This window comes from Bolinopsis microptera, chromosome 5 (genome assembly GCF_026151205.1).
Source record: "Bolinopsis microptera isolate Bmic1 chromosome 5, MBARI_Bmic_1.0, whole genome shotgun sequence".
Lineage (NCBI taxonomy): Eukaryota > Metazoa > Ctenophora > Tentaculata > Lobata > Bolinopsidae > Bolinopsis > Bolinopsis microptera.
The window spans coordinates 15,634,607-15,647,233 of NC_087076.1; the positions used below are offsets into that span (position 1 = coordinate 15,634,607).

General features: G+C 37.3%; 3 protein-coding genes across 3 annotated transcripts in view; 1 reads left to right on the top strand and 2 right to left on the bottom strand.

Moving 5' to 3' along the window:
* Positions 1-5,800, bottom strand: part of LOC134816094 (unconventional myosin-If-like) — a 108,178-nt gene extending 102,378 nt beyond the window's left edge. Inside the window, exon 1 of the mRNA XM_063824836.1 lies at positions 5,790-5,800. The gene's annotated coding sequence lies outside the window, so the exon portion shown is untranslated. The remainder of the gene's footprint in view (positions 1-5,789) is intronic.
* The window catches only part of LOC134816115 (WD repeat-containing protein 82-like), a 23,891-nt gene continuing 11,264 nt past the window's right edge, over positions 1-12,627 (top strand). Inside the window, exons 1-7 of the mRNA XM_063824870.1 lie at positions 1-163; positions 667-764; positions 1,036-1,102; positions 3,349-3,448; positions 7,630-7,746; positions 9,229-9,384; positions 11,142-11,220. Coding sequence (XP_063680940.1) covers positions 3-163; positions 667-764; positions 1,036-1,102; positions 3,349-3,448; positions 7,630-7,746; positions 9,229-9,384; positions 11,142-11,220 — 778 coding nt within the window. The 5' untranslated portion in view covers positions 1-2. The remainder of the gene's footprint in view (positions 164-666; positions 765-1,035; positions 1,103-3,348; positions 3,449-7,629; positions 7,747-9,228; positions 9,385-11,141; positions 11,221-12,627) is intronic.
* LOC134816095 (epithelial cell-transforming sequence 2 oncogene-like) overlaps positions 11,480-12,627 on the bottom strand; it is a 20,472-nt gene continuing 19,324 nt past the window's right edge. The window contains exon 19 of the mRNA XM_063824839.1: positions 11,480-12,399. Within this exon, the coding sequence (XP_063680909.1) occupies positions 12,014-12,399 (386 nt within the window). The 3' untranslated portion in view covers positions 11,480-12,013. The remainder of the gene's footprint in view (positions 12,400-12,627) is intronic.

Consider the following 12,627-nt stretch of genomic DNA (forward strand, 5'->3'; position numbering starts at 1 on the left):
GAATGAAGTTGGACGAAAACGTCTGGAGAAGCTATCAAATTTCGAAAGTATTTCGGGAAAATACCAACAAAATCAATGCGTTGGACTACAGCTCTTCGGGGGAACTGCTTATAACCAGCTCAGACGATGACAGCATCGTGATATACGACTGTGAGGAAGGAAAGTGAGTACTAGCTGAAGACATGTTATTTAAAGCTTCTGAAAAAACAACTGATCAATTATAAGTTTCCAGAGCCGCCTTTTCCTCTATTTATATGCCTCCTCTATCTGCTAATATACTCCAGCAGAATTAATACTGGCATGAGGCAACACAAATTCGGAGGAATTATAAGTGACCTTAAACTCTCCGATATTTTATATTTAATAGGAACCGTTTGCGTTATACTAGGTCTATAATTAAAGGGTCCATCGATATTATTCATCGCTTTGTAAAATTTGATTTGCAAGGTGCCACGAATGATATTGATAAGAAATACTATCATAGTAACCATTTACTAAGTGCAATCACGGATCGTTCACTTATTACAAAATAACCTAGGGGACGCTTACTGTAATTTCTACACTATGTCTATAAATAATATTATATATAGGTATGTGAGGCTTATAATAGAGGGGGAGCATTCCTAACGACAAAAGCATATAAATGATTAAATGAATAACCCGCAGGTCAACCCGAACGTTACTAAGCAGGAAGTACGGGGTCTCACTGATAAGATACACCCACGCACAGAACACAGTGCTACACGCTTCCACCAAAATAGATGGTTTGTGAACTTTTCCAACTACAATTATTGTTTTTATCAATGACCTGATTCGCCGTTGAAAAATCCAACGCGTTGGATTTTCAAGTCCTTCACCATGCTACGGGAACAAGCTTGTCTACAAAAATTTACTTTAAAATCAATAATTTTCCTATTTATTTTTTATCAACGCTCCTTACTGGGCATACTGTCTCTAATGACAATATGAGGGCTCCTAGCTTTGGTGGCCAGACTGTTAAAAGTTTTATTCTTAAATAGTAAAAATATATTTCAGACACGGTCCGTTATCTCTCATTACACGACAATAAATACCTTCGTTACTTCAAAGGACACCAACAAAGGTAAATGTAGCATATTGAACCGAAGGATATTGAGAAAATCGAGTAATCATGTATTATTCGAGAATTTAACCGCTCGAAGCTATCAATAAAGTATTTATAATTTTAAAAACGATCGATGATTGGCAATCAATTAGTGTGAAAGCAGACGATTATTCAATGGGCAATTACGGTGAATACATTAACGTGGTACAGTAAAACCCCGATTTACTGCAAACTCCGATTTACCGCGGCTGTTTCTTACTCCCAAAGAATTAATAGTAACAAGGATCTCTTTGCATGCTGTAGTAATGACTACCAACTGAACTCGCCCCAATTTTTGACTGAAATCGCCTCAATTATTCTGAACTCAAAAGATTGTTGATTTTAATACCTACAATTTTGTGGGAGGTTCCAGATTGTGCGAAAATTGCAAAAAACGTCTGTTAGTGTAAATATGTGTGGGGAATGGCTAAAGCCTAAAAGTGCGAAATTTTCGCATCAATAACGTGAGCGAGACTCAATAGTTAACTTTTGATCAAATAAAGGCTTGTATCATAAGCAGCAAGTTTGTAGTCTGGCAAGTCCCGGGCCGATAAACAATAAAATGTAACTCCATAGCGTGCTCAACCTCGATACCTCCCCTTTAATTACAAATACGGGAGAGGTTTGAGTTCGAGAGGAGAGCTCGCATAAACGGCACATCAATAACATAATGAAAGGCATATTTTATTATATAGCATATATATTATGTGAGGCATCATGTAGCCGGTGGGCCCGACATGATACGACATATCTCGACACGTCGGGGTTTGTCGGGGTTTGTCGGGGTTTGTCGGGGTTTGTCAGGGTTTGTCGGGGTTTGTCAGGGTTTGTCGGGGTGTGTCGGGGTTTGTCAGGGTTTGTCGAGCCTGGAGGCTTTTTTTTCTTTTTTTTGAGTCTCCCAACAAAAAGCCGAGACGGAGTCATCAAGCTTTACGTGGAAAAACACTACACAAGAAGGCCTCATGTAGCCGGTGGGCCCGACATGATACGACATATCTCGACACGTCGGGGTTTGTCGGGGTTTGTCGGGATTTGTCGGGATATGTCGGGGTTTGTCGGGGTTTGTCGGGGTTTGTCGGGGTTTGTCGAGCCTGGAGGCTACATGATGCCTTATGTGATTGGTTGAAAACAGTTCCCTAACAATCCTCATTGTGAAGCAGGTCTTCCTCATCAAAAAACCGAATTTTAGTTGTGCAACCAAACTTTTAGGATAAATTAGATTAACTTAGATGGATTTGAAATGATTCCGTGCTTTAAATCAACTGAAAAAGTTTAAAAAAGATTCGATGCATGTAGAGATTTATGTTTTCTAACTTGTTGGATGAATTGGTCTATGGTTTAAAACTTTGTGAGAGCAAACCCCTAGGGTGTGTTCATAAAGCGAACACCTTCATACTGCAGTTTCCACTTAAATATTCTTTCACGAAGCTCAATGAGTCAAATACAGCTACTATATACCTGCTACAAGACTATTGTTGCTGACAAAAAGTCATGGCTTTTAAAAAATGCGAACTCAGTGTCAGCCTTTTGTATTGCTCACATCTCTCACAGTCAGCCGCTCTGACATCGTTAACTGCATTCCATATTTTAGTTGGTTAATCATATTATGTTACATACATGTTACATGGCGAGATCTCCATCCAAAAGGATTAGTCTGCGTCGACTGCGTCATTACTTTGTATTATACAACTTCGGCGGGTAACATTTCTCCATCCCTTTCGGTCTGCAGCTAATCTTCTCATACAATCAATCGTGAGTCCATTCCGATCCAATCTCTGCTCAGCATCCTCAATAAATACATCATTTAAGCTCTTCCTAGGCCTGCCTCTTGATCTCTTCCCATGCTTGGGTTTCCATTCAAGTAAATAGTTGGGTAACCGATCTTCAGGCATTCTACTGACATGTCCAAACCAACGCAGCCGTTTTGTTGTTATTATGTCAGCAAGAGCAGTTATTGATGCCCTTCTTAAAACATCCTCATTACTTACTCGATGAAACCACCTCACTCTCAGGATTCTTCTTAAGCAGTACTGATGGAAAGACTCCAATCTTCTTGTCTGCACTTGAGTCGTGTTCCATATCTCACATCCATAGGTCAGAATGGTAAGAATCATATTATGAGCGGGATATAAATACCTCATTTTATACCCTATAAATTATCCCATAGTTCAGTATCTTAATTGCCCTGAATAAGAGAATAAGCATGTAAATTATAATTTTAACAGGGTGGTATCACTGTGCATGTCTCCTATAGATGACACTTTTATCTCCGGAGCGATGGATAGATCAATACGACTGTGGGACTTGAGATCTCCTAATTGTGCGGTAAGTGCAAACTGATAAATGGTAGCTACTACCTTATCAGACGTTATTTGAGCGGACATTGCGTGAACGGACATAATTTTGAACGGACATCAAAATGAACGCTCAAAAGTATTCATTTAATGTATTTATTTTAACTACCTAGTCGGACTTTATTTGAACGCCAGGGCCTCCAGCGTCTAATTAATTTCCGTTCAAATAAGGTCCGATAAGGTAGTTATATTAACACGTTAAAAATTGAGAACTGCCAATCAGAAAGATGTATTTCAGCAAACGAACTTAATTATATATATGTATATTAAAATTAATTGTTTTAGATTGTGAAAATATGGTAGTAGTTTAAGATAAGCTTTATAATGAGTGATATAATCGTAAAAACTCGCAGTTATATTAGTAAAAATATCAAAGATAAGCTGCTTTGAAATGAATTGTTTATTTAAAAACCTTACTAGTACTACTGCTTAATATCAGAGTGACTGCCTGCTGACTGCGGTTAATCTATAGCCTGATAAGTTTACAAGAACCATGCTATAGCGCAATTAATCCGCATCCCATGTTGATGTTTTTAATCCTGTAGAGCACTTTAGTAGCTCCGTTATACTTTAATATCATCTATCATTAAGGCCAGAGGGGGGGGGGGTAAAATTGGTTTTTCCAGTTTTCACATATTTGATCAGAGCTGCTGGAGACGAACAAGAAGAAAAAAACCGGACCGAAATCTGACCTTGCGTTTTTAAGATATCGCGCGCCAAATATTGAGGTTTACATGTAATTACATGTAAAACTTAAACTTAAACTGTAAAAAGTTAAAAGTCCCTTAGTTGAGAATACTGGCCACACCCAGAAGCTGAAACTTGGCACAGTTGTTCCTTGGGCTGTCACCCACAATTCTATTGTACAAAATTTTGATATTTGCCTCTGTTCTCGAAATATGAGGTTAACTTTACCCCAAATTCGACACTTTTCGAAAAATTGTCGAATTTGGGGTAAAGTTAACCTCATATTTCGAGAACAGAGGCAAATATCAAAATTTTGTACAATAGAATTGTGGGTGACAGCCCAAGGAACAACTGTGCCAAGTTTCAGCTTCTGGGTGTGGCCAGTATTCTCAACTAAGGGACTTTTAACTTTTTACAGTTTAAGTTTAAGTTTTACATGTAATTACATGTAAACCTCAATATTTGGCGCGCGATATCTTAAAAACGCAAGGTCAGATTTCGGTCCGGTTTTTTTCTTCTTGTTCGTCTCCAGCAGCTCTGATCAAATATGTGAAAACTGGAAAAACCAATTTTACCCCCCCCTCTGGCCTTAATAACATTATAGATTATATTTCTGATTTCTGGGGGAAAAATTCATATTTACGACAAATGTGCTGTCTAAAACTTGATTTTATTAAAAGATATACATAATATGTACCATTTGTGCAAGATTTAGATAACTCGTTAGGAAAGGCTTTTACCATAAATGCTATAATCAGATGATTCTGTTAACACTACTGGGAAAAAATAAAAGTTCTTATAATTCGGATCTTTGCATCGTTAAAGATAAGATAAATACATTTTAGTATTTGTGACAGAACGACATGTTTCTACAAAGGATATTACAGTACACAAGGTGGATCTTCAGCTTTCAGTAAGAGGGGAAGCTGTGATCGTATTCTTGTAAGCTTCTTTTGGTTAAGGTAACAGATTTAAGAGATTGCTTTGATTTGGGGATCTAGGTTCATCTGATGGTCAAAGAGAAATCCAGTATCGACTACACAAGCTTCCCCAGAACATCATTATTATTTGATGTGGTGCTTTCCTCAAATAATTAATGATAGCAAGTCATATCAGAAACATTTAACTTAATCGATCAGAAATATTTAACTAAATCGAACACTCAGTTATTGAGTTATTAAATTAACCTCGACCTATATAATATATGCTGACATTTGGCATATTAATCAATTTGTTTCAAATTTCCCAAATTTTCGCCACGTCACAATACTAAGTTGTATTTAGACAGGAGTAAAGAAATGACAGTTACATCTGATCGCTGAAGCTAAATAAAGATTCAAGAATAACGTGAACTTGATGCTCAAATTCTATCATATTTTGGATGTAAAAGGTCTCAAAAATTCCCGACGTCTTGAGTCTTCTTTGTGCTTTCTTTGGAATCTGGTTGTTAGATTGGAGTATCCTATGACCTATTGGGTGGCTAAACTACACCAAAGTAATCTAAGTTAAGGAACGGTCACATATTTAACTTAAGCTAGAGATTAAGTAAGCAATAAGCACGAGCTCCTACAAGCAGACATAAATGCACTGCAATGTTGGGTGGTGAGAAAATAAAGAAGTTTCACCCCAATAAATGCATAGTGCTCTATATTTCTAGCAAAATGAGTTTTAGGTGTTTTCCCTTTTAATCATTTTGTCTACACCCTGGATAGAGTGTAACTAGATTGGAGATTTTGTCCAGAGTTACTGAGTTAAAAAGACCTTGAGGTATTTTTTACAACAGAGTGAGTGGAGAACAGACTCACACTCCATACGAAAGCTAGTTCAAGTTTAGGTTTAAGGCAAAGAGGAATCCTATAAAATCTATTCAGCATTAATTGGAAGCCTTGTTGTCTGGAGGCCAAAAAGTGTTGTCTTTTAAATTAACGGAGTTGATAGCATCCAGAGCAGAGCTGTTAACTGTTAAGTGGATCCTTGCACAACAGGATCATTATTCATTAGTCATGACTATAATATAATAACATCGAGTATTTGGCTAGGCTAAAATAGGGGGGGGGGGGGGGGGGGGGGGGGGAGGGGGTAGAGAGAGAGAGCTACTGGGGGGGGGGGGGGGGGGGGGAGGGGGTAGAGAGAGAGAGCTACTGCACCTGATCCAATGGAGCTGAAATTTTAAATTATAATATAGACCTACTATTATTTCATCTGATATATAATGGTCGATCTGTATATCCTACTTAACCCCATCGCCCCTTTATTTATGGCTTTATTCCTCAACTTTTAGTCAAATGGGCATGGACTTCGATGGGCATTGCTATTTTTAAGGCTTCGCTCCTTTGAATTTGGCAAAGCCTTCAAACAGCTAAAACTTGAGTAATGATGAAAGTACAGATCACCATCGTTTTTATATGAGCGATCCCAAAGTAAATTATCGTACGTGGATTATTTGACGTCTTATGGGGAGGATCTGGTATAAATGGACTGCTTAGGCCCAGTTTTTGTTTTGTTAAGTGCACTTAAAGCTTTTAAATCCCCCTCTGATGGCATGGAGAGGACTTGAAATCCAGTTTTCCTTGCCTCTGTAATAGGCTTTTAATAATACAAGATATCTCTCTCTCTTTCAAAAAAACTGGTTGATATATCTTACCTCTGGTCTTGTGATATGTTGGAGATACAAGTAACGACTAGACCATCGAAAAATATTCTAAAATATCACTAAAGATATACATTTTATAATATCACCTAAGGCCGAGGGCCCGACATTAACTAGGAAATCATCGAGAATATTGCAGGTAACAAACTAGCTCCAAGACCTCAGCTTTGTTAATATGGCACTAATCTTGAATTCTCAGTATTGAAAATCGTCCTTCAACCCCAAGCGATTAAACAACTCGACGGTGATTCCAATCGTTCTGATTAATAAATGTTCCAAGATATGACTTATTTGAAAATAACCACGTTCTGTGAAAGACAGCTCAGTTACCCAGCTCACAAGTTGTTACATGAATATGGCGCATATGCTTCAACAGAGGTTGATGTTGAACTGCAGTCTAATGAGATAAGAAGTTTATAATATAAGAACTGCTGTACGTATCTAATTATAGTATCTAATCATAGTTTATTTTCATAGCCAATGTCAAGGCTCCTGGTTAATTTAAAAAATGCTCACTAAAAGAAAATAAACGTAACATCAAAACGACCACCTAGCCTTCAGCACACAGTCCAGAAGCACATCCTAAAAGCCCCGAATAAAGTTGCAAGAAAGAAATGTCAATCTAGTGGCCACTCTAGTTCCACAAACTGACACATATCCAGTATCCACTATCCAGCCACATGATGTTCTCACATATTGTCGTAATTTCGTAACTTGTAGCACTTCTGACAACAATTTCATGTTGGAAATCGAAATAATTAAACTGTCACTTACTACTACTAGTTGCCAGTTACCAGTTACCAGTTGCATCTCAGGGTCTGATGCATGTGAACGGGAGACCCGTGGCTGCTTTCGATCCGGAGGGTCTTATCTTTGGTGCTGGAATTGACGCAGAATATTTGAAACTTTACGATCTTCGCTCTTTCGACCGGGTAAGATACTATTATTAAACCTGTATTATTATTAGTGTATATAAATTGTAGATAAAATTAAGTATCAAATAATGTCAACAAAAAATAACAGCATCTTTATTTCCGAAACGTATTAACAAAAAATATTGAGCCCAACGTACTGCTTTCCCTCCCTAACGAAATTGATTTGATTCTGATTTCACCCAGAAAGCGACAGTTGCAATTTAATTAGTACCGTGGCTAATGGGTTACGGTAGTATGCCTACTAACAGTAACTCCGTTATGTTATAAATCTTTGGTGAGATGCAAGCAATCATTTAAGAATTAAGGGGGCAGGGGGGTCTTTATGAAATTTATCTCGAAATTGATTTTATAAATGTTTCTGATAGAGGGGAATTATATCTATCTGCTGCTTTTAGTCCCATGGAAAAATATTATCCCTAGCCGAAGTTATTGCCGGTCAAAGGTCAGCGCTCATGAGTAATTATATTGCGCAAGCGATTTTTAATCACGCACTCTGAAAATCGAGTCTAAAAATCTAACTTCTCCTACATTTTTGAGCAATCACCTTGAAACTTTCAGGATATGTTCTAAGGACCATTTAGGAGATTCTGTTGGATCAGAATTTTAAGATAGGCCTTAGAAAATGTTTTATTCGATTTTGAAAATCTTGGACTCGGAAAAATCGTTAAACAATTTTTTTCCAAGATCTATCTTAAAGTTCTGATCAAACAGAATCTCTTAAATGGTTCTTAGAACATATCCTAAAAGTTTCAAGGTGATTGCTCAAAAAATGTAGGAGAAGATAGATTTTTAGACTCAATTTTCAGGGCGCGCGATACAATTACACATGAGTGCCGATCTTTGACCGGCGATTACTTCGGCCAGGAACAATACTTTTCCATGGGACCAAAAGCAGCTGATAGATATCACTCTCCTCTATTTGAAACAACTATAAAATCTAAACTACCCCCTTAATTACTTCTGTCTCGACGTTGATGTCATTACTTTATTCTTTTCTGAAGAAAATATTGTTTTGATTTACTTAAAATTGGCTTTTTTGATCATCATAAAAAGAAAACCTTTCAAAAATTGATTGCATTGCATTGGTCACCTTTCCTTCTAAGACCTTCCACTAAAAATCATTTGGGTCTTATCATTTCTAAAGAATTAAGGTCAATGATATGATCTTAAATCGGAGACACATTTTAAAGGGTACCATTTTCATGTGTGGAGTTTAGCAAAATGCTTGTCTACTGTACCGGAAGATTTTTAAATTTTGTTCAATAATTCAATATTTATAGTATCAATCTTTCAATCATTCGTTTTTAATACCCCAACCGTAGACAGATCGTTTAACCACTTTCCTAAACCCCGCTCACGCAAGTGGCACCTTACTTAAATTAACCAATTTCAAGTCTTTAAAAACTTGGCCTCCATACAATACTCAGCCGTATAAACATTGTGTAAATTGGTGCCATAAAATATTTTACCTTCCTACAGGGCCCGTTCTCCACCTTCAAGATACCATCTGAACGAGGAACAGAGTTGAGCTCAATATCATTCTCTCCGGACGGCAAGAACATCCTGGTGTCAACAACAAACGGAGTCCTGAGAGTGGTGGACGCTTTTAACGGACAGATCATTCAAACGTTCACAGTAAGTGGGGTGTGACGCAGGAATGCAAGAAATTCAAGGTGTTCCATCAACTTGGAGTTATTTTCTATATACTTGGAGTTATTTTCTAAAATATAAATACCGACCACAGCACCTGCTCCCCATCAATAACAGCTTAAATGGACCCAATTTGAGACGTAACAGTTTCTTTGATGTTCATTTAATGAGGTAAATGAACGTCAAAGGTGCCGCGAAAAAACAATACATGCCTTATGGGTTTTTTGAGAATTAATGAATCACCAGACGATTGAGGCCACCCTCAATTTGTGTTCATATAATTGTCTCTAGAGGTTCTCTTAGAATATTCCTTCGGATATAATATAAAGATGGCCAGTATAATATGGCCGTATTTACCCATGACCTTAAAGTACTGATTCAAAGTGGGTCCCACCCCTATAACTCTATAAGGGCGCCCTTAGCTTTGAGAACCTCTTAATTCGTTTGAAAGAGAATCTAGAAACAAATTTCATCATACGTAAATGGTTTAACACCAATAAAATGAAATAAAATAATTTGCTTGTATAAGTTGCCCATATGGATAGCAACTGACACAAGTGCTGGGACCATGTCAGAGCGGTTCTAGAGAAACAGTGAGCCATCGGCAATAGGAAAGAAATCAAAAGATGTCGGAAGAACAATAAATTGCTATCTTATGAAAACTTGAGTAGTAAAATCCTCAGTTTCGTTGTAAGTCAACTGTCTATGTTAATTCTACTCCGGAAGACAGTAAACTATCCTTCGCGTTGGTTGTAAAACTTTTACTCAGAGGAAGAATATTAGGATGCTTTTAAATGGCAAACTTCTTAGTATCTGTAACGATTTAACCCACATATTAGGTGGGTTAAATCGTTATAGGTACCAAAAGTTGATCAAATAAGAATCATCACAAAATGGATTCCGTTAAAATAATGCATAGGTGTGCTTAAACTTCAAATGTCCTATTAAAGATGGTTATCAGTTCTGCTGGTTGAGGCAACTTTACTAGGATCATCACTAAATATTCTGATGAAATGAACCGCTGGGGGCCTCAACCGCAATACAATCACTGTCGGCTATAGTATGACGTGTTATATCCATTTATTGTTTCCGATATGACTACGATAGATCTCTGAAAGTCCGTTGATGGCCTGGTATTAATATGTGCTTGAAGAACAAATGAACACAAACTAGCTGCCGAATAGTTATTACTGACTTGCCGGCATTCTCTAATGAGAGTTGCAGTTACAAACGCTTCATGATATTTCTCACGATGTTGTAACAAATATCTGTCAGAGTCATGGTGCACGTGAAAATTGTAAAACCACTAAATTTTCGAATCACTTTATATTACCTTCATCATTCTGTGCTGGAAATTCTAAACGGTTTCACCCAATTTTAAACTGTTTCTCTCGATCGTAAACAGTAAACTTCAAATTATTAAATATTTAATTGTCGTAAAACTTGATATTGCAGCTAACTTGGGTGGTTTTATTTCCAATCTTCGGATCTAATGAGTATGGTGTTTTATATTAGCTTTATAAGGAAATCTTCTGGTCTCTGTTCACGATCGGAACATGACAGGATAACAGTATATTCAACAAAATTCGGTTTTATTATCAATTTGATTGAAATCGACATTATACCCATAATGCATCCCCTCCCCCCTTTCAAACTATCCAGTCCCTTCCCCATCCCTTTTATCAAAATTTATAATTTTCCTACCGAACCCCTTTTTCTCACAAGTTTCTTCCATCCATCAGGGTATTATAACAGAGCGAACAGAACGTGGATTACATCTGGGGTGCTGCTTCTCCCCTGATTCTAACTACGTGCTCGCTGGTAAGCTACAGGGTGTTGGGATATTATAGATTATACAGGTAAAAGTAAAACTTATTGGATAGCCCAGTTTCTACAGTCCATAGCTTCATTTGAGTTCACGCCAAACTGTAGCTGATGGGTAATCCGATTGTATTATTACTTATATAATATAAATTACATGCTTGTATATATATATTTGATCTAGTTGATCCCTACAGTTGTAGTAATTGGGTCTTCCTTATTATAGTTGAACAATGCAGTTAAACTCAACCATTTGTTTAGAGTTGTAGTTGTAAATTACATTTCGTTTTGGTGTAGATTTCAGAATATAAATGTATTAAAATTCAGGAATACAATAAACAGAAAATTCTCAAAAAATAAATAGATGAACTGATAAAAGCTAAGAAAATGAGTTAAAAACATGAGCAGCAATGATATATCTATGGCATTGTAACATTGTTGATTGTCCTGACGGCTGACATAGTGAGCAATCGTCCTGATTGGTCCTTTAAACGCAAAGGTAAAAGTCCCAAAACTAAACGCAATCAGTGAATATCGCCAGACTTTGATTGGCTTTTTCAATTTTTCAACGCCGACATTCTTTTAAGTTAATCACTTATGTGCATGTACACTTAGACGAATTGGGCCGGCCACTCTTATTTTGTTGGTTTTAGAAAAAGACAAATCAATGTTGAAACCAATTCTTACATTTCATTTTGATTGTAAAATAAAAATCCAGAATACAACACAAGACCTTGAGATTTTATTGATCGAATAAAGATCTAGTGCCAATGGCAAATATCGATGAAACCTTTCATACTTTTTGTTCTTCATCGACTGCGGGCAGCAAAGATTTTGAATCATTTAACTCCGGGTCAGAGCTATGTCTATTTCCAAGATTTTGCAACGGAGTGACAGCTCCGCTACCCCCCTGAGAACTTGTCATATCTGACAGCTTCCTTCCGACAGTGCTTTGCATTAAAGAAGCAGTGAGTTCCCTTCGGGTTATCCGGTTGCTGCAGAAGTAAATCATGGGATTACAGATACTGTTAGTGTAGTAGAGCGTGACGGTGAATACTTGCGCTATCTTGTAGTCTAGTTGGATTTTGAAGGTGGTGAGAAGGTGGTCAGGGATGACGGTGATGAAACCGGTTAGGATTATTGCTGATGTTATCACGAATAACCTCTTGCTTTCCAAACCTAGGTTAAGATCATTAGTCATAAAGTCTTTATAATTAAATTAATTCGCCATCTGGAGAGGATTGTTCAATTCTATTATGGAACAATGCGACTACATGTATTGATATCAATACAGGTAGTCACCGAAGGTCATCTGGCGACTACCTGTATTGATATCAATACAGGTAGTCACCGAAAGTCATCTGGCGACTACCTGTATTGATATCATGGTAAAACACGTGTACCTCC